This window comes from Protopterus annectens, chromosome 2.part0 (genome assembly GCF_019279795.1).
Source record: "Protopterus annectens isolate FY-2018-M chromosome 2.part0, PAN1.0, whole genome shotgun sequence".
In the NCBI taxonomy this organism is placed as follows: domain Eukaryota; kingdom Metazoa; phylum Chordata; order Ceratodontiformes; family Protopteridae; genus Protopterus; species Protopterus annectens.
Genome location: NC_056728.1, coordinates 417,965,367 through 417,992,892, shown reverse-complemented (window position 1 = coordinate 417,992,892; position 27,526 = coordinate 417,965,367). Strand labels below are relative to the sequence as shown.

General features: G+C 40.6%; 1 protein-coding gene across 1 annotated transcript in view; it reads right to left on the bottom strand.

Annotated features, from left to right (window-relative positions):
- LOC122793112 (proprotein convertase subtilisin/kexin type 5-like) overlaps positions 1–27,526 on the bottom strand; it is a 3,326,953-nt gene that overhangs the window by 2,980,112 nt on the left and 319,315 nt on the right. The window contains exon 2 of the mRNA XM_044060853.1: positions 16,542–16,667. Coding sequence (XP_043916788.1) covers positions 16,542–16,667 — 126 coding nt within the window. The remainder of the gene's footprint in view (positions 1–16,541; positions 16,668–27,526) is intronic.

The following is a 27,526-nucleotide window of genomic DNA, read 5'->3' as shown; positions in this document are numbered from 1 at the left end:
GGACAGCGTTATCCTTTAGCATGGGGGCTTTGAAACTTCATACCTTGGTCTTAAGTAACGCAAAGTTTGCTTTTGAAAAGTTTTTCACGGTGGTTTCTTTGACCAGGGGTGGTGGCGGAATGTGAATATCCAGAGTGATTAGTTTATGGTCAGATATAACCAGCGAGGGGTTGACCTCCAGTGTGAAACACCGGTCGCCCATGTTGGTGATGACCAGGTGCAATATGTTGTCACCTCTGGTGGGGGTGTTGACCAGTTGATCCAGGGCATTTGAGTTTATAAATTCTAGGAAATGTTAGACAAGGGAGTTTGTACTAGTTCTTCCAGTTAAAGTTTGGGTAATTAAAATCACCCAACATCAGGGTGTTTGGTAGGACCTTTATGTTTAAGACAAAACATGCCAAGAAAAAAACTCAAACTCAAACTTGTAAGGGTATAGCTGCAACAGACAATCCAGGTAGTATCCCTCTCTTCAAACAGTTCTGTTTCCAACTCAGTCAGAAATAACAGGTCACCAAGTTGTAGAATACTAATAGCGATTATTCGTAGTCAGAAGACGAAAAGCGCTTAATTTTATTTGTTTTTACTGAGCTGGAATTGTTCATAAAATCGCTATTAAATCGCTGTTATTATTCTACAACTTGGTGACCTGTTATTTCTGACTGAGTTGGAAACAGAACTTTTTGAAGACAGGGATACTACCTGGATTGCCTGTTGCAGCTATACCCTTACAAGTAGGACCTTTATGTTTCCCATTGTTTCCAGGAATGTGGAGTGGGGTCCTGGGACATGGTGGTGATCTGTAGCAAGCTATAATTTGAATAGCAATTTTGCCCGTTGTTAGTTGCACGTGGATGATCTCTGAAGCATCGTGCTGTGACACTAACCTGGAGGTGTGGGTATCCTTGATGAATATGGATACTCCCTGCCTTTTGCATTTCAGTCCGGGTTTTGAGGCCGAAATGTATGGTAAGAGTTGTAGCCTGGTAGTACTGGGGTGCACTCTGGAGTCTTAAACCAGGTTTCTGTTACTGCACATATATTGATTTCCTCCATACTGAGGAGTGCCTCGAGTGCGTGCATTTTGAGGTTTAGACTTCTGGCATTGAGTAGCATTACTCTCAGTTTTTTGTTACTTGCACTGTTTACGGCGGTGGGTTTTGTCTTTTGAGCCTTGCCTAAAAAAGGCACTATGAGGGTGGCAAGTGCCTTGGCCAGTATTCGAAAGCCTAAGGGTGACAGGTGAAGCCATCTCCAGCGAAGCAGCACGGCTTGTCGAGCATGTCACCCCAGGCTGACAAACATTGAATCCCCTTTGAATGACACCAGAAACTTAGCCAATTGCTGAAATTGATAATTTTTTCTCTGTACCGTGGTATCATTCTTGGTGAGGGCAGGATGCTACTCAGGGTCAGGGTCATACCGGCCTGGGCTACATGATCTGAGAGTTCCTCCATGTCTCTTTTCATGTAGTCCAGGGAGGTACGGCTCAGGTCATTCACACCAACATGGACAATGACAGAGTCGTATTTGTACTTGTTCTGGAGTGACTTGAGTGCTTGTGTTACATGGTGAATCCTGGCACCAGACAGGCAGCTAACAGTAACCTTCTCTTTGTTCAGCCTAGTGAGTGGGATGTCAGTGTGCCTGACTATACAGTCACCTATTACTAGTGTGTTGGGTAAGTTATTTTGCCTTAAGGGCTGTGATTGTGTAGCACACTGGTTTTGTGAAGTATGTGTTTCATGGTTTGTGTTGGGGGTGGAGGTTGCTTGGATGTCTACTTTGGAGGTCTCTGTTGCTTTTGCAGATTTTTATTTAGAGCCCCCGAGTATGTTTTTGTGTATTTATGTGTGTTTTTTACCTGTGCTGGTTTCATAGGTCTATGTGAGACTGGTGGTGTGATGCAAGTAATTCCCTTCTCCTCTTGACTGTCTGGTCCAGTCTTGGGTTGAGAGAGCTTAGCCTCCAGTTTGGCTGTATAATTGCATCTCTCCCATGTATTAGTCTTTGGTGGAAGGAGGAGGGGGTTGTCTGTGTACATGAGGCAATTGTAGCATTGCCTCAAAATGCCCAGATTCACCAGTTGGACCAGAGAGTACACCTGAAACTGCCCTTTGGACATGCCTGGATAGGTACAATGAACTGCTTTACTGATTGGCTGGTAAGGTCAAATAGAGAGCCTTGTCCTTCTCTACAGTATAGGGGGGTCTAGTGTTAAGATTTATTAGTGCTTGCTATGAGTTTAGAGCAAGTGCCGGGATGAGAAGTGAATGGTTTGAGGTCTTTAGTTGAAAGTTTGTCTAGTTCCAAGGGAAAAATTGATGAGTAGACTTTGTTGAGCCGGGAATAGTTATACCCTAGCTAACCGGCGCTCAAAACCGCACAAATGTGGGTTTTATAGCAGGGAAATGAAAGAGATAGAAATTAGCCCAAAATGGCCAATAAACTACTAATTTCTGGGCTGAAATCACTCCTCCAGGGAGGGACAGGCTGCTCAAAGCTCCCTCTCTCACAGTGAACAGAGAAACTTCCTTCTATCCAAGTAAAGTATGGGCAAACACAAACTTGTAACAACCCTGAATTCAGCATTAACCTGAAAAATGGACTATACTAGCTTAGAAAGGTGGGAAAACAAGTTTTTTTTTGTTTTGTTTTGTTTTTCAGAAAGCAAAGTAGATACAATCAAAAACGCACTTTAAATGCAAATAAATGGCTATCACACTTGAGTGTGTAGCCTACAACAGTTAAACAGGTAATGTAATCACAAAAACAACTTTGTTCAAGTGCAGGCAGTAAAATAAGTACAATATATAGTTGAAACAAGCTTTTTAAATCACAGAAACTCTAGAAAATCGGCGTTTTAGGCGGAATTAGCTAAAGGCAGCAAGAATAAGCAGAAAAATGATAATCACTCCAAAGTCTCTTTTGTCTCTCTGCTGCTGTAGAACTCTGCAGGGCACCAGGCAAGAGCTTGCTGAGCTGTATACAAGCACAAAAACTTTGCAAATGCGGGTTTTATAGCAGGGAAATGAAAGAGAGAAATTAGCCCAAAATGGCCAATAAACTACTAATTTCTGGCTGAAACCCCTCCTCCAGGGAGGGATAGGCTGCTCAAAGCTCCCTCTCTCACAGTGAACAGAGAAACTTCTTTCTATCCAAGTAAGGTATGAGCAAACACAGAAACTTGTAACACAGCCCTGGATTCAGCACTAACCCGAAAACTGGACTATACTAGCTTAGAAAGTCGGGAAAACAAATATTATTTTTGTTTTTTTTTTTTTGTTTACCAGTTAAGTCCGACTGGACCAGAAGCTCATTTTCAGTGGAGGCCCGGGGAGAAAAGCTCCACAGAAATTTAAGCAAAATACAATAATTAGATAGTACAACAGTATACATATAGTAAGATGCAAAATACGCATAACCTAGTTAGTCTATACAAAGGAGTATTCAATACAGTTTTCTAGCAGATACAGGTTCAAAAAGAAAAATAAGCATTTCAGTGAAGATCACTGAGAAAAATACAATTAGTACTGTGTACACATTAAATAACATTTACGAACAAATAGAATTTCTAACACACACACATATATATATATATATATATATATATATATATATATATATATATACATATACATATACACATACACATACACACACACACACACACACACACACACACACACACACACACACACACACACACACACACACACAGGTCATAGCCTGCTATAGGTCCCCAACCATGTCCCTAGGCTTTCACTCCACGTTCCCAAGCACCCTGGAATCTATCAAGGTCCAATCCAACACTCTCATATTAGGAGACTTCAACTACCTCTCCATCAACTGGGAAAACTACTCAAGCACCAATGCACTGACCTAACGCGTCCTGGAATTTATCAGTTCCAATGCCCTGGACCAGCTCATTCTTACCTCCACTACAGGAAGCAACATCATTGACCTGGTTATTACTAACATTGGCAACTGTTGCTATACACCAAGTCAATTCCTCCCTGGTTAGATCAGACCACAAACTAAACTAATCACCATGGAAATCCACATCTCACACCCCCCCCCCCCCATATCCACCATGAAAAAATTCCTCAAAGCTGACTTTGGACTCCTAAAAACAGAGGTGTCTAATTTCACAGCACCCACCAATGGAAAACAGATGCATGACTGCCGAATCATGCACCAATGCACTATATGAACACATACATAAATGCATGAAACTAGCCACACCCAACGGAGCCAAGACGTTCCCTCCAAAAGAGGGAAGCTAGTCTGGCGGTCCCCTGCCATTAATAAACTCTACAACAGAAGGAAGAAACTGTTGCAAAAAAGGTGAAGTCCCAAGACTGAAAAAAAATCCCTTATTAGCCTCAACAAAAAGTTGTGATCCCCTCATCAAAACCTCCAAAGTCAGCTATGAAGGCAGAATTGTGGCAGACACTAAAAACAACCACAAAGCCTTCTTTAGTTATATCAAGAATCTCCATGGCAATGCCCCGATTTGCTCTGAGTTACTGCACAATGGTACCTCCTATACTGAGCCAACAGATATTGACAACATACTGGCTGACAGATTCAGTGCCAACTTTACCCTCACCCTAAAGGACCAATCTCAATTCTGGAAGAATGCCAGGCACCCTGCATTACTGCAGCAAAGGTTAAAGCTGCATGGTCTAAGACCAAGAATACAGCTTCCATGGGACCCAACAATATCCCTGGCTGTGTTCTACATGAATTACAAAGTTAAATGGCACCACATCTGTGTGCTCTGCTCACTCACAGCCTCACCTCAGGCTTTGTCCCTACAGAATGGCACACTAATACAGTCATCCCTCTCCATAAAGGAGGAGCGACTACAGACCCTGGAAATTATTGCCCCATTAGCCTGACGAGTCTGATATGTAAGGCTATGGAGCGCATCATCATGGACCTAATTAACAAGGACATAGGGAATCTCCAAACTCTAGATCCCAAGCAATTTGGTTTTGTGAAAGGTGGATCATGCCTGCTCAACCTGGTTGACTTCTATGAGTCGGTCACCAGAGCGGTGGATGAAGGTAACGCAGTTCATACAGCCTACTTTGATCCGGCCAAGGCCTTTGGTACCATTCCTCACTCAGGAATTATTGATAAACTCACCAAACTAGGCATCAATCCCTATATCGTTACATGGGTTGCAAACTGGCTCGCCGATAGAACACACAGTATGAAAGTAGAGGACTCCAAGTCAGACTGCCAATCAGTCACGAGTGGAGTCGCACAGGGATCGGTCCTGGGTCCTCTCCTGTTTGGCATCTTCTTCGGAGAAGTCCAGACCAACACAGAGGGACTCTGGCTGACCAAATTCACAGACGACTGCAAGCAGGGAGCCATTATTAACTCCCCCCCGTGATGTAGACATCCTACAGAAAGGCCTCACTGAGACCAATGACTGGTGTTCAAAACCATGGCCTTAAGCTTAATGCCAAAAAATGCATTGTCATCCCCTTTGGGAAAAACTCAGTTCCCACTAATTACCACATCAATGGGAACTGGAACACTGAAGGCGTTATAAGAGATCTGGGGACACTGTGGTCAGAAAGTCAGAAAGTCCCTCTGTGACGCATCTCATTAGCAAGGGTTTTGCATCCAAGAAGAAAGAGGCCATCATTTCTCTCTACTCTTCCCTCATTAGACCAATCATAGAGTATAATGTCCCATTTGGCATGTACCTCACTAGACCCCTGCAACAGCTGGAGAGGCCACAAAAGTACCTTACGAAGAGGATACTAGGCCTTAACACATGTCCTACATGAATAGACTCAAAAATCTCCAGCTACTCTCTGTCTCATATCATCTACTAAGAGGCAATCTCTGCTTGACTTACAAAGCCATGTCTGATCCAGCTCTGTTAGAAATGCTACATCTAAAGAAATCCCAATCCCTCCTAACCACATGCTCCAGAGATTTCAACCTCATTACCACAATCAACACAACATGCTGGAGGGACAGGTTCACAACCAAGAGACTGCCCATGCTCTGAAATAGATTTCCCATACATGTCAGGCAGAGCACCTCACTAGCCCTCTTCAAGAGAAATTTTGACGAGTGGATGGGAAATAGAAAGTTCACCCCAGGGATTACTCCAGTGGCTCTACTTGATAGAGGCACTGGGAACTAACGACGGGCAGCACAATGCCAGGGCATGTCTATGGGCTAGGCTTGTAAAGGCCCCAGAGCGGAAGTAAAGCGAACTTAGGAAATAAGTGGAAGGACTGTAAAGTGTCACTTCTATTAGATGTGGTTTAAACATCAGTACTGTGCTTCTTTAAGAAGTGTTAAATTGGTAGGATGACTCTAAAGTATAATTTCCACTCTGTCATTAATGTTTAGAACAATGAAGGTACTGAAGATGTAACCAAATAAAACCAGTTTTTATTCTTTATAATTTGTAAAATAAATTTATTGAAGTAGTTCAGTACAGTATGTAGAGATAGTTGAAATGAGACGTGATGGAATTGTATCAGTGACTGCAGTTTATGCTAGTGATGTTAAAGAAACTGCTTTTTATTATAATATATCTAAAATTTTTACTGTAACAAAATAAAGGCTGGATATAAGCAATATAATGTTGCACTCTTGGGAAGAATGTAAAACTTTATTGATCATATTATGTGTGTATTAATATATAAAAGCTCTCCTGATTTTTATATAGGTAGAAGTATAGACCAGTGTTCTCAGTTTACACTATAAACACAGAAAACTCTTTTTAAACAAACATGCTAGGAAATGAATGCTCAAAAATTGGTAGATTTTTAGTATTTACAAAGCTATTAATTTTTTCCATCAGCAGAATACTTGCAGATGGAGACTGAGCCTAAAGGTGCAGGAAATGAGCAAACAATGTGCACAGAGTTATTCACATTAGAAGCATTCTAATTAGTACTTAAAAGGGGAAATGGGCAAATAGCTCAGTAAAAATACTTAAGTTTGACATGGGGGGTGAATACTTTTGCAAGCTGTAGCCTTAGTACTTCCAAATTAAGCGTAACCATGAATTTAGCTCATTAATTTAAGGGTTTCCAGTGCACTGGTTCTTACTGTTAAAAGTCAATTAACTGAGAGCATGCAAGTTGTTTTTTTTTTTTTTTTTTTTTTTTTTTACAAACGGGAGCAAAACACAGGAGAAACACAGGTGGTATCTGTGCAAAAGGGAACATAAACTCTAGCATGGATTTTCAACATGAGTAAGCCTAACTTTAAAATAGGTAAAGCCTTGTTAGTGTAGCTGCCTGTTTAGGATAACTGACCATATATGGAAAAGCACCTTCAGTTTTTGGGCAGTTTAAATATGTGCGTGTTTAATGTAATTTTTCTTAAGCGTTTTAATTGAAGCAAAACGTCCGAGAAAATGTGAAATGGGTTCAAACAGAAATGAGAAGCAGTAACTGCATACAAGATAAGCCCATCAGGCATTTAGAGTCTGCATCTATGTTACAAGTTGGAAACACTTCAAAAGAACGGTTCTGTAGAATATGTAAAAGTAACAACTTTTTATCAGAATGGCTGCCTTATGAATTTTAAGATGGAATGTTAAAGGCACTGCAGGTATAGACAACAAGTGGAGTACTGAGTTTTATTAAGTGTAAAGTGGAAATAAAAATGTTAAAAGACAGAAATAAGCATGAGAATTAGGCAAAGGAAATATTTCAAAATGGACATTTAATCGGGAGTATCAGGGACAAAGGAAAATGGAAGTAATATTGACTGAAAGCAAGGCTCTAACTGTGATAGATGAGGAAAAGGCAATAACTGAAGATGTGTTAACAGGTTATTGGCAGGGAAGGATGACTATACTAGCATCTGCTCATTCAACCATAAACTACTACTATGGAGCTTAATTTTTTTTGGTGGGGGGTGATATTTATCTTTCAGCAGGGATTACTATTTATGGGTAGGGTCTAGAACCGGTTTGCAATATCAGGAGGACGAAGAAGGGAAACTAAAACAGAAGACGGTATATTTCCCAAGAAATATACAATAATATCTGTAATGGAATATGCTAATTTAATAGGAAAACATATAATTTACATTTCCCTCAAGGTACAATAACTGGGTAGACTGGGCAGAAACGGCCATGGGTCTTTAACTGAAAGCTTTTAAATACATCCAATAACTACTTCAGCCAATGCATCAATGAAGACTAAGATAAAGATACAGTGAAAAGTAAAAATGACAGACTGGCGCTTTCCTACTTATATTTTAAAAAGGCAGAAATATAAGGAACAGGGAGTGGAAATGATTTGGCTGTTATTAGGAAAAACAGAAATTTATTCAGAAGGGACAGCTAGGAAATGGGATAAAAACAGACATATAGTTTAACATATGGTACAAATAAGAGAACGATGTGGGGAAAAGTAATAAGAATCATTTAGCAGGGGTTGAGAAACGAGCCACTAGACTTGCAACTGGTGGAACTCAAACAATAAAATAGCATTCAAGGTTACAAATTTCAGTTTTGTGGATGCCAATGGTTCACATCCAGACTGCATGGAATACATAAAAAAAGCTGCTTTGTCTCCTTTGGACCTTACAAAGCAAATGCTGGTCACAGCGAAGTTACTATAGCAACTAAGGACTGCCCCACATGCCCTGAAAAGCTAGTTAATTTCAGGTCCAAACAGCAAGGGTCCTGTAAAGGCTGCATCCAAAGATGTTGCTTTAGTGTCCTCCATTAAGATATTAAAGCACAGCTAGCTGTGTGTACTCCGCTATGCCAATTCTCACTACCCTGCCCATTCCCACTGTGGCACTAAATATCTGCACCATGATGTTGCTGACCACAAATGTGGGATCTTGGTTGATAATCTTCTCTTTGACAGAGCCATCAAGCAGCGCTTTTGGCAGTATGCATTACTTTGTCAGAGATACTCTGCTGAAAACAATGCAGCTAGTTAAGATAATGCAGCACCCTAATACAGAGTGGAGGATTGCAAATGCTAGCTTCCCAAGCCTGTTCAGCACTCCAAATTCCTTATCAGAGAGTGAAGACATAATAGAGGAGTGAGATTCCTCCTCATGCAACTGCAGAAATGGTCATGTCTAGCTTAGGGTCCAGAAAGCAAAGTATGGTGGAGATTTAAAAATCTAATATGCATACACATTATCCCAAGCAGCATCCCCCACATCCCCTATAATGTTCAGCAAGGAAGAAACCATCCACCCATCCGGATACTTGGCCAGATCAGACACCCATAATATTCTTCTGCAGAGAAGAGTGGTTCTAAACATGTCTATTTCCCCCACTCTTCTATAATCTGCAAGTACTCACACAGTTTGGGGTTTCCAGAGGGAAAGGGAAAGAAATGGATGCTTTACCATCGTCCTCCATAGAGGATCAACATGGCAAGACTTAGTTTTTATTTTTGTTTAAGCAAGAAACATCTTTATTAAATATCACTTATGACATAGGCAATCATACATTTATATAAATGAAAACAAACCATATTGACAATATCGGTTACAAACAGTACACATCACTTATTATCTATCCAGTCACTTTCAGTCAAACATTACATATCTCATTCAAATCCTGCCTTCTTTTAAACCTCCATCCTCCAGTGCATGCACTGTTCCCACAATTCCCATTTTTTTCTATGCAATTTGTTTCTACCCTTTTCTAAAGAACCCATTTCCAGTTGTTTATCTCTGTTACTATATTTACTACTTCTAGTACAGTTGGTTTAAAGTTTCAGTTCCATTTTCTAGTAATTGCTTTTTGGCAGCTTAACTCTAGGCAATTCCGATTTTGTACTATGGCTCAAAAAACTGATTTTCTGAGCTGTACCAGTTTGCTCACCCAGTATTTCTGACAGAGTAGTCTGCAGTGAATTTTTAAAGTATGCTAACTCATTACACTCCCAGAAAATATGCTCCCAATTACCTCTTCTCCATCAAACCCCAACATTTGCTATCTAACCGAGGGAAAGATTATTTGGAGTCTACCTGGGGTATAAAAATACCTATGTAAACACTTCCAAGCAAAGATCCTAAATCTTCTAGAATTTGTTGCATATTTAGAAGACATAAATATATCCCTCCATTATTTCTTTGTGAATTGCATATCCAATCTCTCTTCCCAATCCTTTCTAAACTCCTCTGATTGATTCTTATTGTTATCATACAATGTTCTTCTAATTATTCCTTTAACAGAAGCTTCTATTCTAAATTTTACTAAAAATTCTACCAGTGCTGGTCTCTCACTTAGGATCCCTCTATATTTTCTCTTTGCCTACACTCTTGACATCAATCCTTGATAAGGAAGGCAATATCTAGCCTGCAGTTCCAATAAATTCTTCGCCTCTTCCCATTCTATTACATTTCCTTCCCTAATTATTTGCTCCCAGTACCTTGATGGTTTTGCCAGTTTTCTCCAATAAATCCTGCGCCCTCGACTACTGTTTGTATCCCTACTTGCAGACATCACTATCGGCAGAATCTCCTTTCTCCAGTTCCATATTGGCTTAGTTCTTATATTCCTCAAGTAGCAAAAAGTATTCTAACATTCTGTACTGTTATTGTTATTCTCCTTGCGGATCTGCATCCAACATCTCAGTCTCTCCTTGTTTCTTGAGCTTCCTCCCTATTTCATCATCATCCCTTTCCACTTTGAATTATAACTTTCTGTTGGTGTTATGCATAGAAGTCTGTATAGCTCTGAAATAGCCCTTCAAATTGGGTAATCCCAAAACACCTTGTTCTGTTGGAATAATCAGTTTATCCCAGTTGCCTCTTGCCGTCTTCCCCTCCCAGATAAAATCCTCCATCTCTTTAACTGCTATCCACAACTTCTCCTCTGGTTGATAAAAATACACCTAACCTGTGCATAAAACGAAAGGGACTAAAACATTTAACTGCTTGTATCTTGCTATCCATATCCATAAAACAGAGCTTCCAATTTCTCAGTTTATGTATTATCTTTTCTTTAGTCTCTTCCCACTTATTAGCTGCGACACCAGAATCCTATTTAATCCATACTCCTAAGTACTCCATTTTATCACGGCCCCATAAATATGGATATTGCCAAACTAATTTTTGTGTAGGTACATAGTTTATTGCTATTGCCATTGTTTTAGCTTCATTAATTTTGCATCTTGATAAGACTTGAAATTGTCTCAAAATGTTCCAGAACAAAGTGGCCTTTTCTGGTTTTATCATGTATAAAATAATGTCTGGAAATACAGCCAGCTTGACTAACATACCTCATCACAAAAGGTTTCTCATCCAGGAAAAAAGAGGTAATTGTTCCCCTCTACTCATTACTCATTAGACCCATTATAGAGTACAAAGCCCCTTTTGGTATGTACCTCACAAGACATCTACAACAACTGGAAAGGCCACAGAAATACCTCACAAAGAGGATTACCGGCTTCAAACAGATGCCTTACGCAGACAGTCTCAAAAACTCCAGCTTTACTCGTCACATATCACCTACTCAGAGGCGATCTCTGCCTAACATACAAAGCTAGGTCAAACCCAGAGCTGCTGGACATGCTCCACTTAAAGAAATCCCAATCCCTCAGAGCTACACTCTCTAGGGACCTAAACCTTGTCACCACAATAAACAGAACATGCTGGAGGGATAGATTCCTGTCCCAGAGACATCCCATACTCTGGAACAAACTACCTATCTATATCAAACAAAGCTCCTCATTAGCACTCTTCAAGAAAAATCTTGATGATTGGATGGGAGATAGGAAATTCACCCTGGGGATCACTTTTGTGGCTCTGCTCGACAGGGGCACAGAAAAATAATTTTCTTGGGTAGTGAAAGCCAGGGTACCGTTTGGCAAGGCTTATATAGGCCCTAGGGCCAATAGCCTAGTACCTACCTATGAACCTATGAGTTATGTCCTTGAATTTCTGAGTCTCTTACTTTCTTTGCCAATGGTTCTAAATATAATGCAAATAAAGGGGAAAGAAGGCCCACTACCTGGCTCCTCTGTTCAAAAAGAAATTACCAGAGGGGAACTCACCCACCTTAATTTTTACCTCCATTCCCTCATATATCCTCCTAATCAACCTTATAATTTTACCAGGGAATGCAAATGCTTCCATTGCCCTATGCAAACTCCCAGTTTACTCTGTCAAATGCTTTCTCTGCATCAGGACCCACCAACAACAGTGGTACTTTCTTACATTCTGCTTCCCTCTGGATTATTACTGTTCTATTAATGTTGTCAAATGTTTGCCTCCCCTCCACAAAAACACACTGATCCATATCTATCAATTTTGGCACCATCTTTGCCATTTAGCCACTACAGACAAACATTTTATAATCATGATTGATTTAGAACAGAAATGGGCCTGTATGAAGCTGGCTCTGATGGGTCTTTACCCTGTTTAGGTATTATAGCCACCACCACTTCCTTACAGGATGTTGGTGCTTGCCCACCTCTTAAAATGCTGTTAAACAAAACCTTCCAGATCTTAATCAGTTTTTCCCCTCCTAGCTTCAAACATCCTGAAGAATATTGACTTCCCTACTTAAAATACTTGACACAAATATTATCCCATGGAAAAGGCTAGCGACATTGCTGAAATTAAGACTAACACGTTTCATAACAACTTAAAAGTAGAATCCTCATACACTGGGTGTGACTACAGTATCAAAACTACTATATTTGCAATTCAAAATCTGTAAAGCAGCAGAGGGGCTGGACTTGGTTGTCCTTAATTATAAGTGGCCAAACAGTAATGACAACTAACAGTATGCTTAATAAAAAATGCTCTGTTGTAGTATAGAAATACAGATTTCCCATTTCAGTGAAGCAATAAGAAGCATGGTGCTGCTCTGTTTTGCTAATAAAGTGGCCTCTTGCATCTTTATAGATTCTTGTTTTGTATGTCCTATCCTTCACAGCTTCCATCTGCAGTAACACAGCTTGACATATAACTTTCTACATGTGAATCTGCATTCCCTTTCATACCTCTTTTAGTGAGCTTGGACACAGCAAATCTCTCACCAGTACATCTGGAACTATAAAGTCAACAGACTTACCCCATCAGCTGTTCAGTGTACAATTTTGCACTTGTAAGACTGCATTTAACAATAGCACACTTGAGAATGTGTCTGCTCTGTAGTGCTAATGTCGGCATTAATGGCCAGGCACAACTTTTCTTGGTTTCAATATTTGTCAGAGCCCTGACTAGTACAGCAATGAAAGGAACTGGTTTCATTTTTGTAGTAAAGCACATGGTAGAGGTGCCAGAAAACTATGCACATAGCCGGCTTTAAGCACCAGCGAACCCTGCAGTCGCTGGAAGCCCCCAACTAGAGCAAGTTATCTTAAACTGATATTTTTAACATGTCAGTCAAATCAACAAGAGCTACTACAGCTATCCTGTATACTTACTAAACCATGTGGGTAATAATAACTCTTATTTACATTTCCTTTAAAATTCAAAGATATTCTGGTTATAGTAACACTTTTTTATCAAGTAACAGGCTTTGCAATTCCATTAAATATTTTACAAGTGATGTAGTGCCACTAGCTTAGTTAAACCCCACTGGTGGACATTATACCCACTGAAATTAATCTGCAGTACCTGTGGCTGCATGGCCCCCCTTATTCATCCTTGACTGTATGGGGGCCACACAAAAGCTGCTGCCGGTTATGAAAAAATGAGGATAAAAAATGTACTAATTTCCTGATTATGATCCTTTACCTTAACAGGACTGTGACATGACCCTTTTTAGGATAAAGCTGATAATGAACATGAGCAAGGTAAGCACTAGAGAGATCACAGCCCAGAGTGACTGATCTCAGTGAAAACCTTGGATTTTAAGAAGAGCTGATGCTTCAGATCTTTTTTATCTTTCACAGAGTTTTATAAATACTGGCAGAACACAAGATACTATAGCGTTCAAGTTCTTTGCTGAAGAATTTTGCACAATGCCAAAAATAATAGCAGAATAAAGGCTCAAAATCAGCAACATATTTTAAGTACTACTCTAATTCACTTAAAAAGTTAATACAATAACATGTTTTGTATCAAAATGAATTGTTGGACAATAAGATGTATAAAACTCTCATGCCTGAATTTATTGTCTGTCTGCAACCCTGAATAGTTTACCATTAAATCAACTTTTTACGAAGGACAGAGAAAAATCATGAAGCAAAATCAAGAAAGATCTCTGAAATCAGGGACAACGATAGGTATGCATTACTCCTCAATGAACTAAATAAAAGTGACTTATCCCTGCTGCTATTTGGTGACTGCTAAACAGCAGTCACTGATCTGGTGTGGCAGTACTAGTGTTCCACAATGTATTGCTATTTGCTGAGATAAGTACAAAATTGTATTGCTATGGCGTGTGTGTGTGTGTGTGTGTGTGTGTGTGTGTGTGTGTGTGTGTGTGTTTGCGCATGTATATGTTTGTGTGTGCATTTGTAGAAAAATATCACAGATTTTTATCTGTGCACGCACCCAACAATGCCAGAACACACACATTATTTTTCTGAGTATCATTAAAATAGATCACAGAACATTTGGATACTTAGATCTTCTAGGAGTCCCAATGTAACATAAGAGAGATATATACACATTAACTTTTTGGCGGGTTAAGGAGGCAATCTGTATTCCAAAATAGGACCTGTGTATCCTCACAGCAATTGTCTTGTAAGTTTATTCTGAGCACCTATTTTGTCATCTTTGAATGTTAAGCATAGTTATTACTGTTCTGTCTTGGTTAGGAAAGGTGTGTTAAAAGGATGCAAGGAAAACTAAAGCTGAACCACACTGAATTTCTATCCTTTATCATAACTTCTGTCCAATCCATCACTGGATGAAAAGGTTTTGTAAAAAATAAATAAATAAATAAAATAAAATCCACTAAAGTTATGGCTTCTTGAAAAATCTGAAGAGTAAGGCAACATATGGGAAAATGAAGAAAAAAAGTAATATCCATGGTATGGCGAGCTCAAAATGGGGGGAGGAAACTGAGGGGAGCATTGTCAGATGTGTGTGTGTGTGTGTGTGTGTGTGTGTGTGTGTGTGTGTGTGTGTGTGTGTGTGTGTGTGTGTGTATAGGGCAGAGTGCTGAAACAGTAGGCAGTGCCCTAGGGTACAATTTCACCTAAGGAGAGCTGCAATTAGAGTTATTGTAATGCATCATTGCTGCAACTAAATGGCAGTAATTGTGAATGTCCCTTTGTGAGATGGGCCAACATAATGTGGTACACAAGACTATCGTAATTTAAAACCATTGAAACTACAGGTCATTCTGTGTGTACTAATGCTAAAAGTTTGCAGCATGAGATAAGAAGTTGCTTAGGGGGTGGCAGTAACAGGGCGATACTTAGACTGAAAGTGTTTGGGGGCCCCCCAACTTGACACTTGCTGGGGGCCCCCAAAATGCTAACACCAGCCCTCACTATGCTGCTATTCTGATAACTATACCTACTTTCAATCATGCACTGATGCCTTTTTCTTAGTGTCAAGCAAGTGACATACATTTCCACATCTCATCAGTATGTGTTAACTAGATGCATATAAATTTAACATACTGTCTACTCATGACTAACGAAGAGAAAGGAAGAGAGATATTTTACACAGTTGTATGTTTTAACCAAAACACATTCTTACCATCCAACCATCTATCCAGTAATTTAATTTACAAGATGTCTTGAAATACACTATCAAATATGCTACTTGACTGTCTTTTACACAATTTAAGGCAATATCTTAGTGACAGACATTCTGACAAACTATGTCTTTAGCTATACTGACAGTCCTGTTCACCAGTCCAGTAATGGTATCCACAATCTTTCACTGCCTCATCTCCAGGGCTGTACCAGTGTGTCTTATGTACAGCTGTATTTTAAATATATATATATATATATATATATATATATATATATATATATATATATATATATACACAACTGATGACTTATACAAATTACAGGCCAATTTTTTGCATCTATCACTGTCAGATATGGAGATAATTATAATGTGATGATGCCAGAATTATTTCTGACTTCATTCAGCAATGTCATTTTCTCTGATTCTTTATCTTCCAGTTAAAGGAATAATGCATTTTACATTTCTGTAATGTGCAGCGCTTAGTGCATTCAGTTTGTTTGTCCTTGAAAATGAAATGTGCTTTGTGAAAGAACCACAGAACTACACAAATGAAGTACACAAATATGACAGAACCCAAGTTCAGTTTTTAGGAATGCAGCAAATGTTGAGGGTCAGTACTAATTATGATACTCCATTATAGATTAGTACGGTCCATGTCATTTAAACACTCTGAAGAAGCAATGATGTGTGAGACGCAGGCAGGCAATCACCACTCAAATGGTACTGAATCTTGTTAGTCCAGTTTGTTTCTCTTTTCATTGTTCTGCCATCCCACTGGGTACAGGCAACTAACACTCAGGCAGATAGTGTGTCAACTTGTTTAATTTCAGATTATTCATTCAACGTCTTCCTGTATTACATTACCAATTAAAAATTTAAGACTTGCATCTCTATGGCACCTGCTGGCCGGATGTTCTTACCTTTGGTTCCATTGAAATGAAGCTATGAGTTCCGCTACTTTCTAGCGTAGATCTTTTTATTGTCTTACTGTGGTAAAAGTGGTAGTAATCCTTCAGCGTTCCAATCTGTAGGTAGAGGGAAAAGAAAAAATAAAATTTTAACAATGTTCTATACTATCATTACCTCTTACTAACTACAGGTTATAAATTATGCAGCTTCTTGCTGGGTTCAAATAATAGATGAATAATCAGATCCTCTTTTAAAATGAAGAAACATGATATTCAAAATGACTTATGCAGGACAGCTGTTTCATAATGAAAAATTATAAAAGCTTACCTCACTCATCATTACCTGCAATTCACCATATGCTGGTAAAGAAGAGACTACCTGCATTAGGCATTTATTGCCACTGGAAGGTATTCTGACACACTACAGCATTCCCAGCTTTGTTAAAAAAAAGTAATACAAATAACAGAACACACAAAAAGTAGGCATTAAAGCCAGAACTTCTACATTTATATAACAAACACAGACACATGCATCTTCATCACACAGCCACAGTTTCTATAGAGTTCATCAGATATCTGTTGTGGGTTTAGTAAGGAAAAAGGGAAAAAATTTGGTATTTTCCGGTAATGGGACAGCAGTCGCCACCAAACAGAAATGCTGCTGCGAAATGTACACGGAGAAGTCTTTTATGGTGATGACATGGTCACATTTGGAACACGTTCCTTTCAAAGGCCTTTGTCCCCATTTTCAGTTCACATTTTCCCCAGATGTTCCTATTTTTCAAAGGCCTTTGCCCCCATTTTCAGTTCACATTTTCCCCAGATGTTCCTATTTTTCAAAGGCTTTTGTCCCAATTTTCAGTTCACATTTTCCTCAGATGTTCCTATTTTCCAAAGGCCTTTGTCCCCATTTTCACTATGTGCCAGTTAACAGAGATGACTCACAGCATTACAAAGGTTAACACGTTCACCCTAAAAAAATCAGCACACGGTCAGCAAAAGGATCACTTCCTTATTTTACACCCTATTTATGAAGTCCTTTGTCCCCATTGTCAGTGTATGCATGTTGACAGAAATGCTCCACAGAATTACAAATCTTACCACAATGACCCTTAAAAATCAGCAGATGGTCAGAAAGAGGAGCACTTCCTTTTTTTTCACAATATAACGTCTGATTTACATCCCATTTATGAAGTAACAGGGAATCTTTGTAAACCTATCTTTATAACCGCCACTAACTTGGGAGGAAATCAGTACCACTCCGACAACCACGCCAAAATTAAAAGCAGAATACGAGAACAAAAGAAGCAGCACTGATTCAGTACTACTCTGACAACAAAGCCAAAAGAAAAACCAGAACACAACTGTAACATAAGCAGTACTGACTTGAGAAAATCAATAGTAGTCTGCCAAGGAAGAGGAATTTAAACCAAAAAAAAAAAATAATGTGCTGCTCCATTAATGGAAAAGTACCAAAATATTTCAAATAAAAAAAAATAAAACATTGCATTTTATTTTGTAAATTCTAGTCATCATGAGTTCTTTTAATAAGTGTTGTTACTGTACAAGCCAAGAAATCCTCTTGTGCAAACTACACCATATACTGTTGGTAATATAAGCAATGATGAGGAACCTGAAAACAATTTTTGCTGTACCACTGCATTAACATACTTTCAGTGGTACATATGACTGGACCTGCAGAAAAGCAAAGGCTGGTGTGTACAATTTAGAGCCTAATCTTGAAATGTAGGTTTTATACTCTGTTAAACAGCTGAATCATAATTAAAGCATACAATACAATTACCATAAATCAGGGCCTCTTGCTTGCTGCATAAAATTAGTTCTACCTACACAAGTCTAAAAAATGAAGGGTCTACTCAGAGCTACACATCTACATGGTCTGGTTGCTACTGCCAACAGTGACTAACCAAGATTCATATTACCAAGGCAAAGTGAGGCTTAAGTCACTTACAAAAGTATAAAAACAACTTAGACAGTAGGTCTTTAAAAATTACTTTAAAAACTATGCAAGATATGCTTATAAGCAATTTTGAATACCTGAATAAAAAAAAACAGCTTTTTTCACATCTTTACTAAAACATCACATTTAAAACTGTAACAAGTTTACATACATTAATAGGAAAAAAAAAGCAACCATTTCCTGTACCTAGAGCAGTGATGGCAAACCTTTTGGGCTTGGTGTGTCAAAAATTCAGAAAGTGCCTATCTTGACTCTGCTGGTGTGCCCCCCTCTCCACCCCCACCGAACAAAAGAGAAACTATTTTTTACATATTCAATTTAAAAAATACAGTCCAATCATGTGTGCTGTTATGTATTATAAAAGTAAAAGAAAAATCAGTCACTTCCAAAAGAGAAAATTATATGCTCACTGACTTTGGGCTTAAAATAGTCGACCAAAAAGTTACCCTACTTTTAAAGGTAATTTTGAATTGAACTGAAAAAAAATATATAGCACATTGCATTTGATATGATTAACATCAGTTAATGACTTTTTTGTTACGGAGTTGTAATAGAAAGGGCAGGATCACATACTTGTATTTTTGTTCAGTTTCTTTGGTAACTCGGGTGTTGGTGAATGCTTGTGTTTCACCCACAAATGTCATGGTGTGTCACCTTTGACATGCGTGTCATGGGTTCCCCATCACTGACCTAGAGGGAAATGCAAACAGACAAGACTGAGCTTCCTACGCATGTGCCTGTGGCAGGAAAGACTAATGTCTTGAATGGTTGAATGGAACCTTGCCAAGCAAATGCAACAGTTGGGGAGACCACAGAGGTTCCTAATCAGGAAAATCCAGTGTCTCAAACACCTATCCTATACAGCCAGGCTAAAAACCCTGTCCCTCTACTCAGTCTCATACAGACTGCTAAGAGGTGATCTGTGTCTGGCATACAAGGCCATTTCTTATCCAGCCCTGATGGAGTTGCTGCATACCCCTAAGACAAACTCCACTTGCGCAATCGACACGCAAGGCCTTAACCTGGTCTATGTAATTAATAGAACTTGTTGGCGGGATAGACTTGCGTCCCAAAGACTCCCTCTTCATGTCAAGTAGAGTACCTTTCTAGCCCTCTTTAAGAGGAACCTGGACGACTGGATGGGAAACAGAAAATATACCCCTGGGATCTCACCTGTGTCCCTGCTGGATAGGGGAAACAGGTGCTGACTTTGAGGGAACATGAACGAAATTCTTGGCTAGGCTTATATGAACCTATGGTGAATTGCCATCATCCAGAATGATGCCAAGATTCAAAGACATGATATACATGTGTAGATACATACAGTTTCAAAACTGAAAGCCTTCCCTCTATTCCTGGATTATCTATCACGTATTCAAACCTACAGACAATTGTGGGGGAGAATCAGCATTTGTCAAGGATATAAGCTCAAGACAGACTCCTTGGGACATGAAATTTGAACTCCTAGATGTTCACACTTTCATAACCAAGACTAATTGCCACTTTGTAGCTAGATACAGAATACCACCTATATCCTCTTAAGAGCTATTTTAACACCTTAGCTGAAATCCCCATTAAAACAAATATTCAACTAGCCATCAATAAACTAGATGACCTATGCTGCCAATGGTCGGCATGCCTACTACTTCCTTGAAAATAAAAATACAGTCTCTTTTACAGATAACATCCTACTTGAGGCCCCAGTAGGATTGACCTAGTAATAAGAAATCTGCCCATTTCTTGCTCATCTCCATATACATCATCTGCCTTTTTAAATCAGACCATAAATTAGTGACCTTCACCTATAAAAATAGTAGCATTTCCTCTGTAAATACCAATGTGCTTAGACACTTCTCAAAACCAAACTTTGAATTTAATAATTGATTACTAAAATATTTTCCACTGTATTCTTCCTACGATGGATCCCAAAGTCACTGACTATGCTGTTGAGTTCTACTCCCACTAAAACAGTTGTTCTGATAAGCCAGTCCCTATCCACACCAAATGAGAGAGAGATTAAAAAACAGCCCTGTGTGGTGGAATGCCTACATAAATAAATTACATAAAGAGAAATTGTTTAATCAATGCAAGAGGTCCTATTCTAGCTGTCTTATGAGCATACTTAAAGAGTTCAATGGACACATTAGGAAGCTCAAAGCTGAATATGAACTAAAAATAGCCATTACAACCAAAATAACAAGTCTTTCTTTACTATGTCAGGAAGCTAAAAAGTACAGTTGTGTACACTTACCATAAATGTAGATGTTCGGGTGTATTCACTGTTGCAGTCATTACATGTGGGTAATCTGCTGGCAGGTTGCCCTCAGTTGGCCTGAATAAGAAAGTCCTGGGTCCTGCATCGGTTGCTGTCTCCTTTTCCATGACATCAGGTCGTCAGGGGTATAAAACATGCAGCCGATGCCATTTTAATCAGTTTTTCTTGCCCCAGATGTCAGGTGCCCCCCAAATGGGGAGCAAAAATTATATATATATATATATATATATATATATATATATATATATATATATATATATATATGGATCCCCTTCACTACACCGACACGCCACAATGCCGACACACACAACACCGACACCAAAAGACCGACAACACACAATACAGACAATACACACAACCATACATGCACTAACCTTAACCCAAACCCTAACCCTAAGGTCCGACACAACTGCACACTTACCCTACCGCACTAACCCTAACTCACTTAACCCACCCCTAAACCTACAGTCCGTCACTATCGCACACACACCCTACCTGCACCCTAACCCTAACTCACTTAACCCACCCTTAAACATATAGTCCGTCACTATCGCACACTTACCCTACCCGCACCCTAACCCTAACTCACTTAACCCGCCCCTAAAACTACAGTCCCTCACTATCGCACACTTACCTGTCCGCTCCCTAACACTAAATCCCTCACTCTATCGCACACTTACCGAGTCCGTCGGGTTCTCACCTTGTCGGTCATCTGAGTAGTCAGTCTTCTTGTCTCCTTCTGTAGAGTGTCAGTCTTCTAGCGTTTCGGTAAAGTGAAGGGGATCCACATATATATATATATATATATATATATATATATATATATATATACACACACATGTATTTTAGAACACAAAAAACTTACCTCCAACTAAAAGCAAATACACCACAAAGGCTTTTGAGCATAGTGAAGAAAGAAGAGGTATAATAACAGAGAAGAAAGGGGGCTGGTGGGTGGGTAACCCTGACTGCAACAGTGAATACACTCGAACATCTACATTTATGGTAAGTGTACACAACTGTACTATGTTCTTTGTGTTTCACTGTTGCCGTCATTACATTTGGGTAGAATCCCAAAGTTATGGATGGGAGGATGGAATTATTCAGCATTAGGAGCAGCTATAAGGCCCTGCAGGACAACAGTGGCAAAGCCTGCCCTTGATTTAGAAAAGAGAGGTAAAAGGTAATGTTTTGTGAACATATGAACTGAGCTCCAAGTAGCAGCTTCTAGAATGTCTCTGGTAGGAACCCCTCTGAGAAAAGTTGTAGAAGTAGATGCAGCCCTGGTGGAATGGGATCTGATCCCCTTGGGGACCGGTTTATCATGGTGCATGTAGCAGAAACGAATACAATGGCTTATCCATTTTGAAATAGTCTGCTTTGAGATAGCCTTCCCATCTGCCCCTGCAGCAAATGCCACCAGTAGTTGCTCAGACTTTCTTAGAGATTTTGTCCTGTTTAAGTAGAATCTTAGTTGTCTGTGTACATCCAATGAATGCAGAATCTGCTCCCCCTTGTTCTGCGGATTTGGGAAAAAGGTTGACAGATTAATGGTCTGGTTAAGAGCCACACTGGATACCACCTTAGGCATAAAAGAAGGATTGGTCATGAGGGCCACCATGTCCAGATAAAAGATAATGAAAGGCTCCACTGCCATGAGAGCCTGTAGTTCTGAAATCCTTCTAGCTGACGTGACTGCTAAAAGAAAGGCTGTCTTCCAAGAAAGAAATTTTATGTCTGCAGTAGCAGCCTGTTCAAAAGGAGGCAGGGTGAGTTTTTCCAGCACAAAATTGAGGTCCCATGCAGGAGTCGGTGCTCTCCTGGGAGGTCTCAAATTTTTGGCCCCTCTGAGGTACTGCTTTAGAAGGGGATGAGAAAAGAGAGGAGGCTCTGTGTTGTAATAAGCCGAGATGACAGAGGCATGGAGTTTTATAGAAGAAAAAGATGGGCCCTTGTGAAGCATCTCAGTTAAATATTGTAAAATCTGAGGAATATTGGGCACTGCTGTGTTTATTCCTTGTGCTTGGTTCCAGGCAGAGAATCTCTTCCATTTGTCAGCATAAGATTTTCTAGTACTAGGCCTTCTAGCCTCCAAAATGACATCCATCACAGGTTTACTGAGAGACGCGATTGGTGAAATTAGTTGATTAGCCATGCTGCATGATTCAGAGTTTGGAGCTGAGTGTGCAGAATTTGACAGTCCTGCTGAAACAATTGATGAGGTGTCTGAGGCAAGTACCACGGAGGAAGGTGCGACATATTCCTTAGAAGCGGGTACCAGTGTTGGCGAGGCCAGTCCGGAGCAATCAGAATCATTTTTGTTTTTTTCCTGTCTGACTTTCAGTAAAACCTTGGAGAGCAGAGGCAGAGGGGGAAAGGCATAGACTGATAGGTTTTTCCAGCTGAAGGATAGAGCATCCACTTTCCAATCTTTTTTGTGATGAATTCTTGAGCAGAATTTGTCTAACTGGTAGTTTTGGGGAGAGGCAAAAAGATCTATGTCTGGGCTCCCCCATTTTCTTGTCAACATGCTGAAGATTTGTGGATCCAGTTTCCATTCGTATGGGTCCATAACATTTCTGCTTAGGTCGTCTACCAGAGTATTTTGCTTTCCTGGCAGGAATTGAGCTTGTAGATGTATTTGGTAAGTCAAGGCTGTGTTCCACAAGGCCATGACTAGTCTGCAAAGGGGGTAGGAGTGGGTACTCCCTGCTTGTTTATGTACCACATAACTGTGGTGTTGTCAGTCTTTATCAGTAGTTGTCCTGGATGAAGGAAGTCCTTGAAAGCTGTCAGAGCATTCTGTACAGCTAGCATTTCTTTCTGGTTGATATGTAGGTGCATTTGATTTGGGCTCCATTTGCCCTGAATGCATCTCCCTGCCAGATGGTCCCCCCAAGCATAGTCTGATGAGTCTGTAGTCAGGGTTTGGGTGGCAGGGGGTAGAATGAATGACAGTCCCTTGTTTTGGTGACAGGCCTCTGCCCACCAAAAGAACTCCTGTTGCAGGCAAGGAATGAGAGGAATCATTGTTTCCAGGCTGCGACAATGTTGACTCCATAAGCTTTTTAGGTACCATTGAAGTTTCCTCATATGCAGTCTTGCATATGGAATTAGTAGAATGCAGGATGCCACGAACCCCAAAGCCTGCAGAATTTATCTGGCAGATAGCTGGGTTTTTGTGGCCACTAGTTTGAAGTATGTTATCAATTGAATTTGTTTGTCTGGCATGAGGTAATCCATCTGGGCAGTTGTATTCAAGCTTGCACCCAGGAATGTAATTATTTGAGAGGGTACCAGTTGTGATTTCTTTTCGTTTATGGTGTACCCTAGGCATGTTAGAAGCCTTTTTACAAACACCAGATGTTGTAGAAGAGTGTCCTTGTCCTCTGCCTGAATTAGACAATTGTCCAGATGAGGATAAATCTGAATGTTTCTTTGTCTGCAAAATGCAATCACTGGTGCCAGCCACTTTGTGAAGACACTGGGCGCAGTAGACAAGCCAAAGGGCAATGCAGAGAACTGGTAATGCAAATAGCCTGCTTTGAAGCGGAGGTATCTTCTGCAAGATTCCCTGATTGGGATATGCAGGTAAGCCTCTTTTAAGTCTAGAATTACCAACCAGACATTCTTGCCTAGCATGGGCAGTAGCTGCTGTACAGTCAGCATCTTGAATTTTGGAATGTCCAGGAAAGTATTTAGAATGGATAAGTCCAGAATTGGATGCCATGATTTGTCTTTTCTGGGTACCAGGAAAAGTCTTGAATAAAAACCTTGTCCTTTTTCCTTTTCTGGTACTGGTTGAATAGCCCCCATATCCATGAGGGACATGACTTGTTTCTGGGCCTCTGCCCACTGATTTGGAGGCAGATCCGGCCATCCGTTTGGAATTGGCAACGTGTGGAAATTAAATCTGTACCCCTGGGATACTATATTTAAGACCCACTTGTCCTGGGTAATTAGATGCCAATTTTGAGCATGAAGTGCTAGTTTTCCCCCCAAAGGGGCTGCCAAAAGGTAAGTGCTTGGAAATGGCAGAGGAAAGGCATTGAGACTGTTTACCGTAGGGTGGCGCTTTGCTACTTCCTGATTTGGAGGTGGAGGCACCCCACTATTTTGCCCTGCAAGATCCTTGTGACTGAAACCTGGAGCCTTTGGAGTGACTGGGTTTGACCTGAGTGGCTCTGTTGGGTACTGGAAAGGATCAATTCTTAGTAGTCCAGTGCCTACTGAACCTGGGCAGCTGCACTTGCAAGAAATCTTTTACAGTTTGCATAGATTTAGCTTTGCCTTCCATCTTTTTCAAAATGTCTTCTGCCTTATTACCAAACAGACTGTCTTGCTGTAAAGAAGCATCCAACAATTTAGCTTTAACATGATCAGGCAGATTTTGCTCCTTGAGCCAAGCATGCCTTCTTATCACAGATACAGTTACGGCAGCCCTGCAAGAGGCCTCCAAGGAATCAAAACCACATTGCAAAGTATGCTTTCCAACTTGTTCAGCTGAATGCAATAAATCTTGTAACTCTATTTTCCACACAATCAGAAATCAACATAATTTTCTGTTTCAATAAGCCCATGACATGCTGTTGATATTTAAGCATATGAAATTGACAGTTTAAGGCCCTGATTGCCAGGGTTGCAGACGTATAAACCTTCTTACCCCATCTATCCAGCGCCCTGGAGTCTCCAGCAGAAGGGGTAGGATTTTTAGCAGTAGAAGCCTTAACACCCTTGGGACCCTGAGAATTAGAAGTTATGTACTTACCATAACGTTCCATCTGAGTAGGTGGATTCATTTGTCTGCAACCTGTGGGTATGGATCCGATATCGGATCCAAACCGGCATGGTTTATCCAGTTATGGATCCGAGCTCCTAGCTCCTCCCCTCACCCATAATGCCCTGCTCTCCCTACATGACCTCAGATCGAGTTTGCCCTGCACCAACTACCCTAATTAAAGGGTAACACACCCTATGCAGGAAACTGACAAGGCCAGGGAGATAGGAGGGCGGGATGGTTGCAGACAAATGAATCCACCTACTCGGATGGAACGTTATGGTAAGTACATAACTTCTAAATCTGAAGTAGGAGAATTCATTTGTCAGCAACCTGTGGGACAGAGTCCCCAGCTACCTGAATCTTGGGTGGCCATCATGGAAGGATATTCTGGAGCACTGCAGAGCCAAAGGATGCTCTACCTCAAGACGTGATGTCCAGCTTGTAATGAGTAATAAAGGTATGAGATGAAGCCCAAGTGGCTGCTGAACAAATGTCATACAGAGGAACCCTAGACTTAAAGGCCGCTGAAGTAGAGACAGACCGGGTCGAATGAGCATGGACTCCCTCCGGTGCGGGCCTCCCAGAGGCTTGGTATGCCAACAGAATACACTGAGAAATCCAGCGTGCCAAAAACTTTGGAAATTGGTTTACCCAAATTGAATTTGCAAAAGAAATGAACAACTGGTCTGATTGCCTATGACCAGCTGTCCTATGAAGGTAAAAACGAAGCTGCCTGTGAACATCCAAGGAATGCAGCTTGTATTCGCCTTTGTTTTGATACTTAAGGAAGAAAACAGGGAGGTTGATGGACTGATTAATGTTAGCTTCCGAAGCTACTTTAGGAAGAAAGGAGGGATTGATCCTGAGGCACTCCCGGTCCGGATGAATGATCAAATAAGGCGGTTTCATGGACAGGGCCTGAAGCTCAGAAACTCTCTTAGCCGAAGTAATGGCTACCAAAAAATCAGTCTTAAAGGACAATAATTTAAGATCGACTGTGGCCGCAGGTTCGAAGGGAGGAGCGGTCAAGGCCTGAAGTACCAAGGAAAGATCCCACGGGGGAACTGTTTCTTTGACAGGGGGTCTGAGCAAAAAGGTGCCTTTTAGGAAGGTTTTGCATAACTTAGCTGACATAAGAGACCCTGAGTCATGACCAACATGGTAATGAGATATGGCCGCCAGCTGAACTTTGACCGTGGAACTACTGGCGCCATCATTAAAGAGAGTAGTAAGGAAGTCTAGAACCAAAGGAAGGGGAACCGTGAAAGGATCTAGGCCTTGCCGCTCTGCCCAAATGGAGAAACGCTTCCATTTACTGCGGTAAATTTTTCTGGCAGAGGGCTTGTGGGCCGCCACCAGAATGGCCTTAACTGGGGACGAGATACTGGGAGTCCTGATTAAGAGTGGAACTGGAGCAGCCAAGCAGTCAACGTCAGGTTGTCCAGGTTCAAAGTTGGTAGGTTCGATGGGTGTGATATCAGATCCGGAATGGGATCTAGAATCCAAGGTGGATTCACAGAATGAGACCCTAGGTAAGGGAACCAGATCTGTCGAGGCCAGAACGGGACAATGAGGATCATTCTGCACCCCAACCGAGAGGCTTTCTGAATTACTTGAAGCATCAGAGGAAGAGGGGGGTATGCGTAAAGAAGACCGGGAGGCCAAGCATGCACCAGAGTGTCTCTCGGAGAATCCCCTGGAGGGGGGATTAGAGTGAAAAAACTGTTGCACTTGGCGTTTAAGGGAGAAGCAAAGAGATCGCAACAGGGAGTCCCCCACTGTGCGAAGATACGTTTCGCTACTTGAGAATTGAGAGACCACTCGTACGGGGAGAGAATGGTGCGACTGAGCTTGTCCGCTAGGATGTTGGTCCAACCCGGAATATGCGTTGCGATGAGAAAGCGGTTGGTGGAGATCGCCCATTCCCACACTCTCATGGC